General features: G+C 40.8%; 1 protein-coding gene across 2 annotated transcripts in view; it reads left to right on the forward strand.

The window, feature by feature from the left end:
- Positions 1 to 6129: 6129 nt before the first annotated feature.
- Positions 6130 to 19766, forward strand: part of acot7 (acyl-CoA thioesterase 7) — a 217199-nt gene continuing 203562 nt past the window's right edge. The window contains exons 1-2 of one of the 2 annotated variants that reach the window (XM_051931294.1): positions 6130 to 6314; positions 12873 to 12923. In XM_051931294.1, the coding sequence (XP_051787254.1) occupies positions 6265 to 6314; positions 12873 to 12923 (101 nt within the window). In that variant the 5' untranslated portion in view covers positions 6130 to 6264. The remainder of the gene's footprint in view (positions 6315 to 12872; positions 12924 to 19766) is intronic. The other variant, XM_051931295.1, reaches the window with a different exon arrangement.

Here is a 19766-nt window from a genome sequence, read left to right on the forward strand (position 1 = left end):
AGTTCCATTACATTAATCTTAAATTGTAATTTCTTGAAGGTTTAGAGGTATTTGATCCACATATGCGATAAGCTGCCGCTATCTCAGTATCTGATATAAAGTCCTCTCCAATTATTTTTGAGAATAGTTCAGCTACGAGTTTCACTGGGTTTAGAGTTTCACGGTTCTCAGGTAGACCTTCGATTCTAATATTATTCCTTCTGCATCCATCTTCCAAAGCCGCAAGTCTGAGTTTTTTGCATTTGGAATTTGCTGCTGTAGCTTTTCCATCGGCGTTAGATACCAATTGTTCTGCTGTTTCAATTCAAGCCGTGAACGACTGCTTAACGTCTTCCAGCTGATCGGCAAGTTCTCTCAGTTTAGACGCATTTTCCTGAATGTGTTCCTCAATTTTTCTCAGCATATGTTTAAAGACTGCAGCAAAACTATACGTTTTTCCAAGTCTTTATATTCCTACCGCAACTCTTGCAGCTCCAGCTGCAGCTTCTCGTTTGTTTTCTCAATAGTCTTGAGCAAGCCATTTATTTCTGACTTTTCTGAATGTCTTTCTTGAGCTCACTTATGGCCGTGGCTGTGGCCAATATTGCAATCATTTCCTTCAGGTTGGACAAATCATCTCAGCTTTTGTGCTCCGTGGGTGAAGTGGCAGCCCCTGTTACAGCCGATGCTTCCGGCTCGTGAGGAGTAGATGAATGCGTGGACTGCAAGGCCATTTCTAGTTTCAAGTGATCTTCTGGAATCGGCGAGCTATTGTGATTTGCATCACTTGCACCTTTGCTCCCATTTTCTCTCTCGTCTGGAGATGATGCAGTGGAACGAGGTCCTGGGAAGTCTGTGCTTTCGCCTGCCTGTTCCAGGTCAGTCTCTGAAAGGCCGTACCTTGCACTTGCACTTGGGCCTGATGCCTGTCTAGACTTGGATGTAGCTCCAGGTTTCTTTCTGACCCCCTTTCTTGTTACTTTTGTTTATATACTGTAGTAGAAACTCCTTTGGTTAGGAAAATACAGGATACCTCGGGGATAATAAGAAATAAGAGAAAAAAATAAAGCCACTGCAACGGAGCTACGCTTCAGACGTCCATCTCCCATAACGGATGAGACCAACCTTATGTTGACTTGCTGCTGCTGCTGCTTGTGCCGTGCTGCGTGGTGATCATTTAAAAGCCTGTACAACAGTTGTCCTTTTGTCTCACTTCCTTGTCTCTTGGTATTTTAGTGTCTTTGAGAAAATCACGTCTCAACCTAGGAGTTTTTTGTTTTCCACATTCAGGAATGAAGAACTTCATCTACATCCTAAATCAACGGTTTTATTTGCTTTGTATCTTTTCATTAACTTTAACATCAATCTGTTTCAGCTCAATGGGATGCCATGTACATAGGCCTAGTTAAAATGTAGATATACTGTATATACATTTTTATAAACAATAGTGGTTAAATTTTGCTTAAGAATACCTGGATGATTTTTGTATTTAGTATACTTACAGTTGATTAATCTCTGGAAAGCACCTTGAGTTGCATGTAAATGTATGATAAGGTACTATATAAAGTTATTATCAATATATAGATGGGTGTTCAGACATGACAAGACCAAAAGGTACTTTTCGCATGTTATGCTTATAAAGTGCTGTATAATGAGTCATGCCTAACCAAGGCTCTAAATTTTATAAAGAAAAAAAAAAAACTCAAGGTTCAAAAAGAACGGTGGAAAGCACAAAAATGTAGTTGAGAAACAACAGTAAGGAGAAGCTAGCTGATGCCTCTGCAGAGCAATGATACAGTCGGTGGCTTATATGGGGCATGCATGAAGGCAAGAATTGCTAATTTACAGTAGTTAGGAAAGGGATGGGGCAAAATTACCAACAATGCAACAAAAAAACAGAAATGAAGCTGGGGAAAATTACACAATTTATGAAAAGTATAAACACACTGAAAAACAAAAGTACAATTGTAACAGATCAGCTTTTTATGTTTTGTCTAAAAACTGGAAGTTCAATTCCATTTTTATGTCCTTTTCTTGGTTGGTTTCACAGTGATAGCAGACTAGGTTGGTCAGATAAGGCATTTCTCATTCCATCAAACGTCTCCTGCTCTTCTTGTGAATGTGTCAGGCACTCCTGGGGCAGGTGATAGGACATATTGGAGGAATTACATCTGTGTCTGCTCCCAGAAAGCTGCACTCTGTATTAAACTCCTATGGCAGGTGTCTAGCGGGGCTTCTTCACTGAAGAGTTCAAACCAAGTCTATTACATCTGTTTGATCTGGATGAATTGGGGCTTGTCTCTGGATTGCTGGGTTACTTGCCCTGTCATAGGAAGTCATCCCAGCAACCTAATGCTGTAATCTCATTTCAGCCACTTACATCTATAATCTAATTCTTTCTGTGTCCACCTAAAACACATAACCACACACAAGCACTGGTGCTGAACATTCCAAGAGTAATGCATACAACAGCTGGTGAAGTGGTCTTTTGCTTTTATACCTTAATCTGGATATACCTTATCAACAGATATACTCTACAGAGAGTTTCAAAAACAATGAAAAACATTTTTACATTTTGTTCTCTAATTTATTGATCGTACATCTAAAGAATATTGACATTTTAAGCTTTGCATCTCTTCCCAGTAGCAGGTATGGCTGTGTCTTTTTAAGTTAAACCATTAGATAGTCTGAATTATTTATCTTCTGCTTCTCATGTTCTTATTTGTTGGACTGTGCACCCCCATTGTCTCATTCATTAACACACCTGTGACAGTGATGTTCTGAATGCCAAGAAACCCCTCATAAGGGATGTAGGTTCATAGTGAACATTTTACATACAATGCTCTCCTTGTGTATCACGTAGACCCCCACACCCATACCCCTGTTCTGGTCAGGTCTGAAACATACAGTTAAGGTATATAAACTCCAGGGTCTGGTTAGTCGTGGTACCCGATGATATGAATCTGTGTACATGCATCTTTCGCTAAAATTTGACTCTGGAAATCACTCATCTTGTATGTGTGATTGCTTTACATCTTTGCTGCAGCTTTATTGCTTAATATATACCATCTGCTAAGCACTGCACATGATTTTTTATTTAACTTGTTTGCTCACCTGTGTTTCTTTTGTATATATTTCAGTTTACAATGAGTTATGTCCAGTAAATCCTTCCTTCAAGAAAGCTAATCCGTCATTTTATGTGAATGTGCCAAGTTGTTTAAGCTCTTTTTGGCCATGCTGTACAACAAGGGAGTTCCCATTCAAGGCATGGAGTGGGCAGAATAATTTATATAAAAGTTTCCGGTTACTGACCCCTATTTTTTTTTTTCCTCTTTCTGGTATCCAGTGGCCATGTTGTGTGACACTGTCACCACTATAAGGACAATCACAGCATCAGAGCTTCTTAGACTTTTCATCATATGCAGCCAAAGGCTAATATCTATCACATTTCACTACTGTAGAATGCCCAGGTGGGGCTGGGTGGTGTCTTGGCCTTGAACCCCTGAGAGGTTTATTTTCCCCAGCATCCAAAGCAACTGTAGTTTTTCTTTTCCTCTCCTCACTGGCCATCATATCTTAGCATAAGAAACTGGCCACTTATTTTGCCATTATCCTAAATTAAATTGTAGTTTAAGTTAAGTTCACCTCTGATTTCATCCATTTTTTATTGTACTTTTTCTTTTCTATTTGTACACTTTTGTATGAAAATGTGCTCTATGAATACCCTGGAATAGAGAGGAGGCTGGGGTATATGACCCCTCGGTAATAGGAGGATCCCCGTTTTAAAACATGAGCCAAGATGCCATTCTTTGGATCAATGCTGTATTGAAAGGCACAGTAACCAAGATACCACACTGTCACTCTTCATCTAACTTGACCAAAACTCACTTCCGAGAAAACCGTGTGCTTCCCACCCTGAGCACTCATCAGTCACAAACCTCTCTGCTTGCTCTCAGTAAAGCCAACAATTGACTTACTGCAAAAACTGGGTGCACTTAAATTGTACATCCATGTGCTTTCTTTGTATTTGTATTTTTGTTTTCACTGTGAAGTGCCTTGTGGTGGTATGCTCTGTGTGGGGTGCTACATTATATACAGTTAGGTCCATAAATATTTGGACAGACAACTTTTTTCTAATTTTGGTTCTGTACATTACCACAATTAATTTTTTAAATGAAACCACTCAGATGCAGTTGAAGTGCAGACGTTCAGCTTTAATTCAGTGGGGTGAACAAAACGATTGCATAAAAATGTGAGGCAACTAAAGCATTTTTTTAACACAATCCCTTCATTTCAGGGGCTCAAAAGTAATTGGACAATTGACTCAAAGGCTATTTCATGGGCAGGTGTGGGCAAGTCCATCATTTTGTCATTATCAATTAAGCAGATAAAAGGCCTGGAGTTGATTTGAGGTGAGGTGCTTGCATGTGGAAGATTTTGCTGTGAACAGACAACATGCGGTCAAAGGAGCTCTCCATGCAGGTGAAAGAATCCATCCTTAAGCTGCGAAAACAGAAAAAAACCCATCCGAGAAACTGCTACAATATTACGAGTGGCAAAATCTACAGTTTGGTACATCCTGAGAAAGAAAGCAAGCACTGGTGAACTCAGCAATGCAAAAAGACCTGGACATCCACGGAAGACAACAGTGGTGGATGATCGCAGAATCATTTCCATGGTGAAGAGAAACCCCTTCACAACAGCCAACCAAGTGAACAACACTCTCCAGGGGGTAGGCATATCGATATCCAAGTCTACCATAAAGAGAAGACTGCATGAGAGTAAATACAGAGGGTGCACTGCAAGGTGCAAGCCACTCATAAGCCTCAAGAATAGAAAGGCTAGATTGGACTTTGCTAAAGAACATCTAAAAAAGCCAGCACAGTTCTGGAAAAACATTCTTTGGACATATGAAACCAAGATCAACCTCTACCAGAATGATGGCAAGAAAAAAGTATGGAGAAGGCGTAGAACAGCACATTATCCAAAGCATATCACATCATCTGTAAAACATGGTGGAAGCGGTGTGATGGCTTGGGCGTGCATGGCTGCCAGTGGCACTGGGACACTAGTGTTTATTGATGATGTGACACAGGACAGAAGCATCCGAATGAATTCTGAGGTGTTCAGAGACATACTGTCTGCTCAAATCCAGCTAAATGCAGTCAAATTGATTGGGCGGTGTTTCATGATACAGATGGACAATGACCCAAAACATACAGCCAAAGCAACCCAGGAGTTTATTAACGCAAAGAAGTGGAAAATTCTTGAAAGGCCAAGTCAGTCACCTGATCTTAACCCAATTGAGCATGCATTTCACTTGTTGAAGACTAAACTTCAGACAGAAAGGCCCACAAACAAAAAGCAACTGAAAGCCGCTGCAGTAAAGGCCTGGCAGAGCATTAAAAAGGAGGAAACCCAGCATCTGGTGATGGCCATGAGTTCAAGACTTCAGGCTGTCATTGCCAGCAAAGGGTTTTCAACCAAGTATTAGAAATGAACATTTTATTTCCAGTTATTTAATTTGTCCAATTACTTTTGAGCCCCTGAAATGAAGGGATTGTGTTAAAAAATGCTTTAGTTGCCTCACATTTTATGCAATCGTTTTGTTCACCCCACTGAATTAAAGCTGAAAGTCTGCACTTCAACTGCATCTGAGTTGTTTCATTTAAAATTCATTGTGGTAATGTACAGAACCAAAATTAGAAAAAAGTTCTCTGTCCAAATATTTATGGACCTAATTGTAGACATCGATTAACTGATTAAGCTACAAAGAACAAAACGTCATCAATAAATAACAATGGGTCAGTCACCCCTTACGATGGTCAACCATGTCTTTGCTCCTGCCAGACTAGGCTTCCGTCCACGACGCCCCTCATTTGGATGAGTGTCCAATGACCATACAGTGCCACCAATTTTAACTGTTGTCCTTTTCACACCACTAATACCCTTCGCATGTAACACAGAATACTTTAAAATGCGCATTTATCCATTCTATTGACGTTTACAAGGCACTACATAAATCGGTATCTCGTGCCAGATCGGTGTCCATGATTGTAGCACCTTCTCTCTATTTCTGTAATTCTGGCTCTTAATTGGTGCACTCCTATCCAGCCCTACCTTTACAAATGGACTTGGCTCGGCTCCCACTCGCGGGATATCTGCAATCCGGCGTGTCGCAAATTCCTCAGAGGGGGAGGTAGGAAGGGAAACACTAAAAAGAGGGAGGGGAGGAGTGAGATTCAGAGAGAGCAGCCCGAAGAGTCAGAGAAGCAGGAGGCCAGCATGTCGCTCACCAAAGCCGTGTGTCTGCCTTCATCCATCCAGATATGCAGGTGGGTGAACCCGGCGGCAGTCAAGAGTGTAAGGTGCGGTGGTCGCGACTGTTCGCTTCTAACAAACCTTTTAAATAGCAGCCTAAAATCATAATCGACGTTATCTGGGCACATGGATACCGCTTGCAGTTGGAAATTGCAGCAGATTGCATCGCAGGCAGGAATGGAACCGCGCTGGCGATTATACAATGTATGCTGGGGGTTGCATGTATTCTTCTTTTCCTAAAACAAGGGCGTTATAAGGTCATTACAACATTGTTTTTGGAACATCACAGCGTTGTGTCCCACCTGATTTGCATTGCATCACAGCTGAGTATAACCTATTAATAGTTGTACTGGCCGCTAACCGCCTTTTGCTTTATTCCACTTGCCCAGTATTGCTTGCTTTCCGTGTTATATTCTAGAAGAGCGGATTGCGGACAGTACCGCGTTAGTCTGGTGCCCCCTGCTGGTGTAAAATGCGTCGTCCACACTTAATACTGTGGCAAGCAGAATCATGTGGCAAATCAGAAGCTGAGCAGACGGAAAGTCGTTAGGGACGAAAAGGAGGCGAGCATGATAAAAAATGGTTCTGTGTAGGGTTATAAACGTGACAGGGTGCTCGCGTTAAAATATTAGTAAACGTCAACGGCCCACAGTATATCATATCTTAAAAAATATTCCACTTATGCAGCATTCTGACGTGTAACCGAAATAAAATCTGACTTCGATACATAAGGAGGATGGAAGTGTGCACGTCGAAGTTGAAACGAGAAGCTAAAATTTGCAAACTGTGTGTATCCATGGCACCGGCGCATATGTAAAAACAGTGGAACAGGTCGCAGCATCAGAGAAGGACGGAGTTGGTGAAGGGAAAGGGGAGGAAAATGTCTGCAAATGTAAGCCACAAAATGCGACAGGAAAGGTCATTTGAGTTTTTTGGGACGAGAGGCGCTTCACAGACGTCCAATGAAAACTGATGCGATAAAGCTGAATATACTGTGAAGTGTGGCTCCCTAACATAGCAGTAGTCGTGGTAGTATTAGCTCATACACTAAGGTGACCATCCGTCCCCGTTTTCGGACAACTGTCCCCACACAGAAACATGTCCCCGGTTTAAGATTTGTCCACATTTCCAGTCCTTGCACGATCTTACGTTAAGTTTTGCATGTTCATGTACGCTAGCACGTCGTGATGAAACTGCATTTTTACAACCAGGCATGAATTGTTGTGGAGACGTATGTAGTGTACGCTCCACTAGCCCCCTTCTGGAGAAAATCACTTAGTTTGTCTTTGTCCACTCTATCTAACAAGTCCTCTAGCTGCAGAGAGCACAACACACTTGGCCTTTGCTTCTGTTGTAGTTGGAATGGCATGTGCTCTGTGATATGTGCTGGGGTCATTACTTGTTCTGATCCCACAATTAGCTCCAGTGCAGCACTTTCCCCCTTTAAGTCTTTTTAAAATGATTATACACCACTAACAGTGTGACTGCATTTATTACAGTCACATTTAATACTTTCCCTTTCGTTCCCATTTTTTCTGTCATTGTTATCCAATACTATTCATATGGATGCCAGCAGTCTACCTAACTTAATTGTGCTGTGCTCCAGTTGTCTGAGTGCATGCTTTCAAGTGTAACAAGGGCAGTTGGATCAAACTGCATGAAATCTTCCTCCTTTGTGTGTACTGTTCTTGTTTTGATCAACCATGACATTAAATATACTTTTTTTTTTTTTTTTTTTTTGTCCCCAGTGTCACACTCCCTTGGTAATGTTTACAATTGCTAGGTGACTTTAGTTATTTTGAATGTCTAAAAGCACAAATATGCATTTGCCTATAGGTATCAGGCATCTCTTTATTTGGGAAGTTGAAAAGCTTCTAAGCTAACATATTGATACATTATGTGGACAAATTTGTTGGTACATCTGCACAAAAAAGAACCACCCAAAATTGTCTCTAAAATAACTTGAAACTGACAAAAGTAATTAGCACCCATCATTGTTTGTTCTGTATTTAACAAAAATTAGACTTTGCATTAGAATTTTCATTCAACCAAATATTTCAAATAATAATGCAAATGAAAATGACATTGATGAAGATGATGGGACCCTTAACCTAATATTTTGTTGTACAACCTTTAGAGGCAATCACTGCAAACAAGTAATTCCTGTAGCTCTCATTGAGAGTTCTGCACCTGTCATCATGTAGTGTGGTACACTCTTCCTGAACAAACTGCTACAGCTGGCTCATGTTTGAAGGGTGCCTTCTCCATATTGCAAGTTTCAGTTCTGTCCATAGATGTTTCATAGGATTCAAATTGGGGCTCATAGGCCATTTCAGAATAGTCCAATGTTTTGTTCTTAGTCATTCTCGGGTGTTTTTAGCTGTATGTTTTAGGTTATCCTATTGCAGGATCCATGACCTGTGACGGGGGAAAAGCTTTCTCACATTGGGCAAATTCAGCAAAGCGGTTCCAAAATGTAACCGAACCTCCTCCATGTTTCAAAGTAGGTATGGTGTTTTCTTTGAAAGCTTAATTTTTTTCATGTGTACATGGAGTTGACTTGACTTGCCTAAAAGCTTCAGTTTTGTCTCTTCTATCCAATGGACATTCTTCATGAAGCATTGTGCCCTTTTTTTTTTTTTTTTTTTTTTTTTTTTTTTTTTTTTAGCATGCACTTTTAGCAAATTCCACTCTGGATTTTTTTTTTTTTTTTTTTAATACTTTTCTTTCAACAGTGGAGTCCTCCTGGGTCGTCTTCTGTTAAGCCCACTGTCACTCAAAACGTGACAGAAGGTGCGATCAGACACTGATGGACCTTGACCTTGGAGCTTAGCTTGGTTTTTTGTCTGTCATTCTCATTACCCTTCTAACCATTCTGGGGTTGGACCATAAACAATTTAATAATATTTGTAACTGTTGTCACAGGAAAATCAAGCTGCCTGGAAATGGTATTATAATAAGCCTTGCCTTTTAACATGCTTTTCTACAGTTTTAATTCCAATTTCCATAGACAACTTTCTCTTTTGCTTTGTTTGGTCCATGTTCGGTGTGATGATACAATGATACCAAAGAGCAGAATGATTACTTTTCTCCATTTCAGTATAGTTTTTAAAAAAATCTCTCTAATCCAGATATTTGATATTTTTTTTTTCCCTAGGGGTAACACATGTCCAAACCATTTTTGAATGTCTTTGTAGAATAAACCATACTTTTCTCTTTTCACACTTGCTTTGTTTTACTCAATGACGTGTCAATGGTATGCAGGTATGTATGGGACCTTTGCTCCTCACTTAATCACTTTTCAGGAGATATACAGCACTTTTTCAGTGAGCTGCAAGACTATCAACAAATTTTCCCACATCTGGATATGTGTGTGGAGAGTGAGCAATGCCACAGCCTGAATTAAATTGCACAGTGGCCACTGCAGATTCATTTAGTTCTTTTTCTGAACCTGTTTGTTTTAAGTCCTGTAAGACAGTCTGTCATAACAGCATTGGATGTAGGCAGAAAGTAGCCCAGGATGGGCTGTCTGAGTACTTCAGGACACACTCAAGCACTCACTCACACTAGCACATAACGTGTTGATTTAGAAATGATGGTTAAACTAGCACTGGGATATGCGAGGAATGAGTAGTCCCTGGAGGAACAAAACCGTGGTATGGTGTAAATCCGCACATTCATCTCCAACAGTCCGTAAATCTAAATTCATTCTTGGGCTCCTGCAGCTATCATGCACCTGGTTTGACAACTTTCCACTGTTTTTGGATGCTTCATTAGTCAGTGTGCATGCAAGCAAATTGTACAGGAATATCAACAGCATAGGACATCCAAAAAGGCAGAAGGTTGAATGAAAAGATTGTGATTCAGATTCAAATTGCAAAGTCCTTTTTAGAATGCGAGAGAGGGGATAGAACAGTGTATGCCAACCTCGGCCCTGGGGAACCCCTATGACTGCAGGTTTTTGTTCTGACCAGATTCCTAATCAGTGACAACACCTGATAGCACTGATCTCATTTAATTAGCTGGTATTTTTTTTCTACATTCAGAAAAACACAGCAGCATGATTTTTACATTTATAAGACATTTAGAAATATTTCTGCTTTTGCTATAGATTTAAATGCTTAACTCTTGTTGATTTCATTATATTTTGCCCTTTCTCTGTGCAGTTTTTCCCCTTTGGTGTATCTTATTAATGACAATTAAAAAAGAGCAGAGCAGACACACTGGCAAACACTGAATAATCAAAGGCTGCAAGTACTTTAGCATCAGATCCACTAATTAGTATATAATGGATTAATTAAACAATTAGAACACCTAGAAAAGTAAAATGAAAAGATGAAAATATTGTTAAAAAGAAAAAAATACATTATTCCCATATAACTGTTTGGTCTAATATATAATATATTTTATATATATATATATATATATATATATATATATATATATATATATATATATATAATATATATAATATATTGTTCCCGAAACACAGAACTTGGGAAATAACAGTTCACTTAATTAGCCCAGGAGTCCAATTAAAAACAGAAGCTGGTTGGAACAAAAACCTGCAGCCACAGGGGGGCCACAGGACCGAGGTTGGGAATCACTGGGATAGAGGTATTTGGTCTGAATGCGAGTGTTGGATCTTTGGGGCATTGCACTCGCAGTAAGAGTTGTGTGTCAGAAGCTTGGAATTAATGACCCCCGAGAATCTATTTGTCACCTCGGCTTAACTAAGATGACAGGAGTCTGGAAGTCCTAGCCTTCAATGCATTCCCTCCACGGTCTGTGGTAGTTTTCACAATTTGTGCATGGGTGTTTTTGAAGCACTATGATGTCCTGTCCAGCACTTGTATAGGTCCTGTGCCCAGTTCTGCAAGGCTAGATAGATTTAGTTAATGCGTAGATGCATTAGATTGACACAAAGCAGCCAAAGTCACTATTGGTGTGAACTGTGCATATTCTCTAGAAGTTGACTTAATTTTTTTATGTTCTGCTATACTCCCACATCCTAAAGTCTATTCCTTTTTTGGCAGCTCTGTATTGGACCATTGTTTGGTGAGTTGGGCTGTGATGGATTGGGATATTGTTTATGGTGGCCTGATGCTGCCAGGATCAGCTCCTACAAACATTTTAATAACAAAAATTAATTGGGTTCAGAAACTGCATGCATTATTTAAACTTTTTGCAGTTTGTTGACAAGTTTCTGAAAATGACTCTGAAATGGGTTGTAAGCCTAGTCTAACCACAGCAGTCTTCTTCAGCTCGGGCCGAGGCACTAGTCCATCTTGGGGCACAGCGACTCTTACAAATGAGGTGAATTTTAATTGAACAACGTTACCTAAGCATCATGACATTGGCATGTGGGAGGAACCCTCATGTAGACGCAGAGAGTGGGTGGGTCAAACCAGTTCAACACAGGATGCATTTATGTACAAACCAACTCACACAGCCCTAGGGGGCTAATCTTTGAGTTATCAGTAAACCGATCACTAAGGGCAGGATGTGTGGAAAACTGTAATAGCTAGAGAGAGCCCAGGCTAAACGGGATAATGACAGTCTGTGACTGGGCCGAGGTTCAAACCCTGCTCCCCAGAGCTGTGAGGCTACATTGCTAGTCACTGCGCCACCATACTGCCTGTTTCTCATTTTATGTCAGTGAGACGTGCTGTGAAAAGATCAATTTAATTGATTTCCTACCATAAGATATGAACTTAGATTAACTTATGACCTTGTCACCCTATGCCAGCCTGGTATGAGTCACTGTGCCTAAAATTAACTAAGATGGTCTCCTGCTCTTGTGGCCATTGTGACCAAGATAGGCCTCGGCTCCTTTTAACTCAGAAATTGTAAGATTGAGCTATACACTTGTGATTTGAAAACTTTGGCTAAAAATGTGAGGTAAGTGATATAAAAGAGAAAAGGAGTTTCTGTCTGGTGTTGTCTCCTGTTTTATAGTGGGGCATCACTGTAAAACCCTCTATGGAGAATATAAGGCTTATTAATCGAATTGTATTTACAGTATGCTCTTTTTATTCTGCACCTCTTCTTATATGTATTGAATTTCTCTTTTTGATTTTTTTTTCCTTTTCATTTTTAATTTTTCTCTGAAGGAGATATAGCATGGTGGACAAAAGTGCATTTTATCACAATACAGTCTATTATTAGATGGACCAGCAGTAGATGCTATGGTAGATCTCAATGTCTTCTTTCATGAAGCTCGTGACTGATTGCCAGCAATGTGTCTAATTTACTCTGCACAGCATTAATAGACACCTAAGTCTTTCTCTTGTTAAGTCTGTAAATGTACAGTATTTATTATTTAAATAGACAAGCAACTGTGAATCCTTTTACAATCTTTCTAAATCCAAGACTTTGTTCCAGAATTCCACTCTGGGTTGCGTCTGAGTTTATCTGTTTAAGATGCATATTTGTGCAGGATGCTGGGCTTTTTTTTCCTGACTATTTTACAGATCCCACAGAAAAAGTTTCATGACCTGCTCCTCGGAGAGGAGACTGCCGGTCACCAGCCAGATGGCCTGCCACCTAATGCACATTTTTCTTCTCCACAGGCATATTTGGACTCACTTTAGAAGAGCATGTGCCACCATAAGTGGTTACAGGTGCGCTGCGCTTTTTTGTATGCATTTGGTCACTCTATCAGGTAACCCAGAGCGGGCAAGCAGGGACTGGAATGAGGGGCTACTTACTTCCTTAACCTTGCTGACTAACTAGTGTCCGCATGTGCTTTTTCCTTTCTACTCATGTTTAATTTTTTTTTGTTTTCATATCTATCCCTTTCTAACTGCACAACCAACATACAAACTCTTACTCATCTTATAAGAAAGTAGAACAACTTAACACCATTAATTAAAGGTTACAAGTAAAGCCATCCTAACGTAATTGAAACCAATTTTATTATCAATAAATGCTTTTATGAAGCAATGCAAGATTTTAAGGTGGATTAGAAATTTAGTTCAGAAACAAAATTAATAAGAAGGGGACAGTACAGGAATACTCCACCCAAAAATTAGTATATTTTTTCAATGTTATTTGCCCTATATAGTGTGTAGATAAAAAAAAATATATATTACTATCATGTTTTAAAGTACAATGTATGTGACAGTTTCTGATATAACAGGTCTATGGTGATCAGCACCATAGACGACAACAATATAAAAAAAAAGTCCTTGGAGAAAATCTTGTTCGTGTCACATAATGCACATTTTATATATAGTTTATAAAACCTCTAATCTTGAACTGTTCTTTGAAGAGAGAAATTCACTTTTTAAAATGTAAGACATCAATTTGGCATTGAGTGGATTAGAATATTTACTGTTTCGCAAGGCAAGTCTATGTGCAGTAGATTTTCAGTATGTAATTATCCCATCCAGTGTTAATCCACATATAGGGGTTGGGGCTGATTATAGATTCAAGGTTATCCGAGATATGTGCAAAAATTTTAAATCAAAATGGTGTGACCGTAGAGCACTCCCAAAATGTACAACTTAACAGAGGTCTGCCTTGCCAAGTGTTTTTATTAAAAATCAGTTTGAAATGAGATGTTGCATGATGTATGAAATATTAGCTGGATTTGCACAAAATGAACAAGAATGTATTTTCTGAATAAATAGCTGAAGTCTTTTTTTTTTTTTTTTTTTGTAACTCTGTGTTAAAGGACCTATTTCTATCATTCCCCGAGGGCATCTGATAGCTGGAAGTACAGTATCTCTAAGGCAGCCCCCAATACTATTACTGACAAGGCACCAGAAGGAAGAATTTGTTCCCATAGATGTGTTTTGTGACATTCCAATGAACTCATTAGAGTAAAATTTGGACAGACCAAAATTTAAAATGATTTTAGAATTTTTGTGGGGATAATTCTGGTGAAGAAATGTGCATTGTAAAATTCAAGACCTTGCTTATGTGATATGCAAGAGCTAAACTGGCACTGGTCTATTACAACCTGTCTTTGCTGCAGATAAGCCATAGGAATCAATTAGTATGGATTTCATCACCGATATTTCACTCTCTCCATATCTGCTATCCTCAAGTTAGAGGATCATTTTTCTAAAAGTGTTCATTTGTCCACTAAAGGAAACTTCCCATAGCAAAAGAGTTTGTGGATATTTTTATTATGAAGGTTTATATGGCGGGTGGCTGGACTCTTCCTTATAGAGAGGGAGAAAAGCAATCACATCTGGGGGAGGCTTGGAGTAGAGCCGTTGACGCTCCACATTAAGAGGAGGCAATTGAGGTTGGTCATGCATCTGATATGGATAGATAGATACTTTATTAATCCCATGGGGAAATTCACATACTCCAGCAGCAGCATACTGATACAAAAAAACAATATTAAATTAAAGAGTAATAAAAATGCAGGTAAAAATAGACAATACATTTGAATAATGTTAACGTCCACCCCCCCCGGGTGGAATTGAAGAGTCATAGTTTGGGGGAGGAACGATCTCCTCAGTCTGTCAGTGGAGCAGGACAGTGACAGCAGTTTGTCGCTGAAGCTGCTCCTCTTTCTGGAGATGATCCTGTTTAGTGGATGCAGTGGATTCTCCATAACTGATAGGAGCCTGCTGAGCGCCCGTCTCTCCACCACAGATGTCAAACTGTCCAGCTCCATGCCTACAATAGAGCCTGCCTACCTCACCAGTTTGTCCAGGCGTGAGGCGTTCTTCTTTTTTTTTTTTTTTAATATTTTTATTTTATTAATTTTCATTGTAATCATTCCATACAAACAGATCAATTTATAACCCAACAAATTTGAAGACTAATCAAACCCCACCCCTGAGAAGGAGAGCTTAACTAAAGGAAAATTGCTTTAGGCTTTTTAATAAGGCAACATTAAACAAAAGAAAGGCAGAAGTAAATATCTATGTAAATAAGAGATGGAGAAGGGAGTTAAATACAATAATAGTTATTTCTCTTATTCTAAAATAATATTGATTAAATCCTGCCATGTTTTGAAAAAATGTTGTACAGATCCTCTAACTGAAAATTTGATTTTTTCCAATTTCAAATAATATAAAACATCGGTTTCCCACTGACTTATAAGAGGAGAATTAGGATTCTTCCAATTTAACAAAATAATTCTGCGTGCTAAAAGTGTAGTGAATGCAATCACCGTTTGCTTGTCCTTCTCTACTTCAAGTCCATCTGGAAGAACACCGAACACAGCTGTTAATGGGTTAGGAGGGATTGTGATACCAAGGCTGTCTGAGAGGCACTTAAAAATTTTTGTCCAAAATGATGTTAATTTGGTGCAGGCCCAAAACATGTGACCCAGTGAGGCAGGAGCTTGGTTGCAGCGCTCGCAGGTTGGATCCTGGCCTGGAAACATTTTGGACAGTTTTAAGCGAGACAGATGAGCTCGATAAATAATTTTTAGTTGAATAATTCTATGCTTTGCGCATATAGAACTCGAGTGAATTCTCTGCTTTGCTACCTTCCACTCCTTTTCTCATATATTGATTAAGAGATCTTCTTCCCAATGTCCTCTTGGATCTTTGAAAGGTAGGGACTCTAATAAGATTTTATATATTGTGGAAATAGTGTTTGTTTCCTCGGAATTGAGCAGTATTTTTTCCAGCATTGTGGAGGGTGCAAGGTGGGGGAAATCGGGCAATTTCTGTTTAACAAAATTTCTAATTTGAAGATAGTAAAAGAAATGTGTAGCTGGGAGGTTAAATTTTGAACGTAATTGTTCAAAAGATGTAAATATGTTGTCTATATAAAGATCTCTGAGCATTTTAATCCCAAAACTTTTCCAGGTATTAAAAACTGGATATACTTGCGAAGGTTGAAAGAGGTGGTTCCCTTGCAGAGGTGCCACCGATAAAAGATTTTCCATCTTAAAATGCTTCCTAATTTGGTTCCATATTCTGAGTGAGTAAAGCACAATTGGGTTATTAGTATATTTGCGATAACTTTCATTTATTGGAGAGCAGAGCAGGGAGTATAAAGAAGTACTACAGGATTTTACTTCTATTGCGGACCAAGCCTGTGTATGTGCATTTATTTGTGTCCAGGTTTTTATGGCTTGTATGTTTGCTGCCCAGTAATAAAACTGAAAATTAGGTAAAGCCATGCCACCTTCTGCCTGAGGTCTTTGTAGGGTCACTCTTCGGATACGTGGGTGTTTTGAGTTCCAAATGAATGAGGTTATTATTGAATCTAACTGTTTAAAAAACGATTTATTGATATATATTGAAATGTTTTGAAATAAAAAGAGAAGTTTAGGAAGGATATTCATCTTAATAATGTTAATTCTTCCGGCTAGAGTGAGATGAAGGGTTGACCATCTATGCAAGTCTTCTTAATGCTGCCTCTCCAGCACACCACCGCGCAGAAGAGGGTGCTCGCCACAACTGTCTGATAGATTATCTGCAGCATCTTATTGCAGATGTTGAAGGATGCCAGTCTTCTAAAGAAGTATAGCTGGCTCTGTCCTCTCTGCACAGAGAATCAGTATTGGCAGTCCAGTCCAATTTATAATCCAGCTGCACTCCCAGGTATTTATAGGTCTGCACCCTCCGCACACAGTCACCTCTGACTATCACAGGGTCCATGAGGGGTCTGGGCCTCCTAAAATCCACCACCAGCTCCTTGGTTTTGCTGGTGGTTTGAGTCGCACCATTTAACAAAGTCCTTGAGTAGGTTCCTATACTCCTCCTCCTGCCCACTCCTGATGCAGCCCACGATAGCAGTGTCGTCAGTGAACTTTTGCACGTGGCAGGACTCTGAGTTGTATTGGAAGTTCGATGTATATAGGCTGAACAGGACCGGAAAAAGTACAGTCCCCTGCGGCGCTACTGTGTTGTTGACCACAATGTCAGACCTGCAGTTCCCGAGACGCACATACTGAGGTCTGTTTGTAAGATAGTCCATGATCCATGCCACTAGGTATGAATCTACTCCCATCTCTGTCAGCTTGTCCCTAAGGAGCAGAGGTTGGATGGTGTTGAAGGCGCTAGAGAAGTCCAGAAGCATAATTCTTCCAGCACCACTGCCTCTGTCCAAGTGGGAGAGTGATCGGTGTAGCATATAGATGATGGCATCCTCCGCTCCCACCTTCTCCTGGTATGCGAACTGCAGAGGGTCAAGGGTGTGTTGGACCTGTGGCCTCAGGTGGTGAAGCAGCAGCCTCTCCATGGTCTTCATCACATGTGATGTCAGAGCGACAGGCTGGAAGTCGTTCAGCTCACTAGGACGTGATACTGTTGGGACTGGGGTGATGCAAGATGTTTTCCAAAGCCTCGGGACTCTCCCCTGTTCCAGGCTCAGGTTGAAGATGCGCTGTAGAGGACTCCCCAGCTCCAACGGACAGACCTTCAGCAGTCGTGGCGATACTCCATCTGGACCCGCTGCTTTGCTAGAACGAAGTCTCTTCAGCTCTCTGCTCACCTGTGCTGCTGTAATTGTGGGTGGGGATGTCTCTCCTATGCTGGTATCAGCAGAAGGATGGGTGGAGGGTGCAGTACTCCGAGGTGAGAGTGGGTTAGGGTGGTCAAACCTGTTAAAGAAGTTGTTCATCTGGTTCGCGCTCTTCACGTCTCTCTCGATGGTGGCACCCTGCTTCGAGCTGCAGCCAGTGATGATCTTCATCCCATCCCACACTTCTTCATGCTGTTATTCTGCAACTTCTGCTCCAGCTTTCTCTTGTACTGCTCCTTCGCTGCCCTGAGCTGGACTCGGAGTTCCTTCTGCACGTGCTTGAGCTCATGCTGATCACCGCCTTTAAAAGCCCTTTTCTTTTGGTTCAAAAGGCCCTTGATGTCACTTGTAATCCATGGCTTATTGTTAGCATAGTAGCGTACTGTTCTTACTGGAACTACAATGTCCATACAGAAGTTGATGTAGTCAGTAGTGCAGTCAACAACCTCCTCAATGTTCTCACTATATGATCCCTGCAGGATATCCCAGTCTGTAGTTCCAAAGCAGTCTCTCAGTGCCTGCTCTGCCTCAGGGGACCACTTCCTGAATGAGCGTGTGGTTGTAGGTAGCTCCCTCACTCTTGGTTTGTAGTGAGGCTGAAGCAGAACCAGGTTATGATCTGCTTTCCCAAGCGCAGGCAGTGGGGTGGCGCTGTATGCGTCTTTAACGTTTGCATACAGTAAGTCAATAGTCTTGTTTCCTTGGGTGTTACAATCCACATACTGGGAGAAGGCAGGTAATGTTATCTCCAGCGATTAGCACAAGCGCCTCAGGGTGCTGCATTTGTAACTTAACAACAGCAGAATGGATGATGTTATTCACTATCTCCACATCCGCCTGAGGAGGGATGTAAACAATAACAACAATGACGTGTCCAAACTCTCTGGGCAAGTAATAGGGATGCAAACTTACGGCCAACAGTCCCTGTCCCTGCAGCAAGTGGAGACTTTGACGTTAACATGTCCAGAGTTACACCACTTTGTATTGACATAGAGGGCTAGACCTCCTCCTTTGTGCTTCCTGCAGGTGCTTGCGTCTCTGTCCGCTCTAACTGTGCTAAACCCGGGTAGCTCCACGTTAGCATCTGGGATGGTGGTAGTTAGCCACGTTTCGCAAAAGCACAACAAACTGCATTCTCTGTAGGTCCTGACATTTTTCACCAGCGCAGCCAGTTCGTCAGTCTTATTTGATATTGAGTTCACATTTCCCAGGATCACAGAAGGCACCGAAGGCTTAAAACGCCACTTTCTTGCTAGCTGCTTCATTTTTAGCTTAGTGCCAGCTCTGCTGCCACGATACCGCCTTCTTACCTCGTCGGGTAAATAGGGAACCACACCGACACTGGCATTTGTTCTCAGTGCTCAAAGTTGAGTACTTGAATAGACAAGTCTTGGCGTGTAAAAATCCATGTCCACGTTGTAAAAGTAAGGGTGTCCAGGGAACGAATCCACATAAAAGAGATGCCTCCCTATGGAGGTTTAATTTGCATGACCACCTTGGATGAGACTCCTGGGAAGACCCAGTGCCTGCTGGGATAATTATATAAGACAGATGGTATCCCACAGTATGAGCTGGCAAATGTCTGGGGAAAGTGGATGGATGTATGTTTGTATGTAGGATAAGACTGTTGCCCCTGCAAACTGGTTTCGGATAAACTATGGAAAATGAATGACTGAGGTTTTAGGTTACTTTGTTTTATTTTTCAATTATCTCTGATAGGCAACCTCTATTTGTTTCATATTTTTGGAAGATCTTAAAAAAAGGCTTTGCCCCCTGCTTGCTTCTTGCCAACCCGATCCCAGCCCCCCATTATGAAGAGGGGGGCTGAACGCACTCCAAGGAGATGCGGTTGCTCCACTGAAACCCTCTCTTAAACGGTGATACAATGGGCTCCTCTTTGCTCAATCAGCTGCTGGCTTGCTGGTGCTGCCATGCCGTGTGATCTGTGGCTCACTTCTGTCATATCGCCAATGTCCATATATTTAATCTCTTTGTGCTTTTACCTTTTCATCAATATCGCA

The sequence above is a fragment of the Erpetoichthys calabaricus genome, chromosome 8 (assembly GCF_900747795.2).
Source record: "Erpetoichthys calabaricus chromosome 8, fErpCal1.3, whole genome shotgun sequence".
Taxonomy (NCBI): domain Eukaryota; kingdom Metazoa; phylum Chordata; class Cladistia; order Polypteriformes; family Polypteridae; genus Erpetoichthys; species Erpetoichthys calabaricus.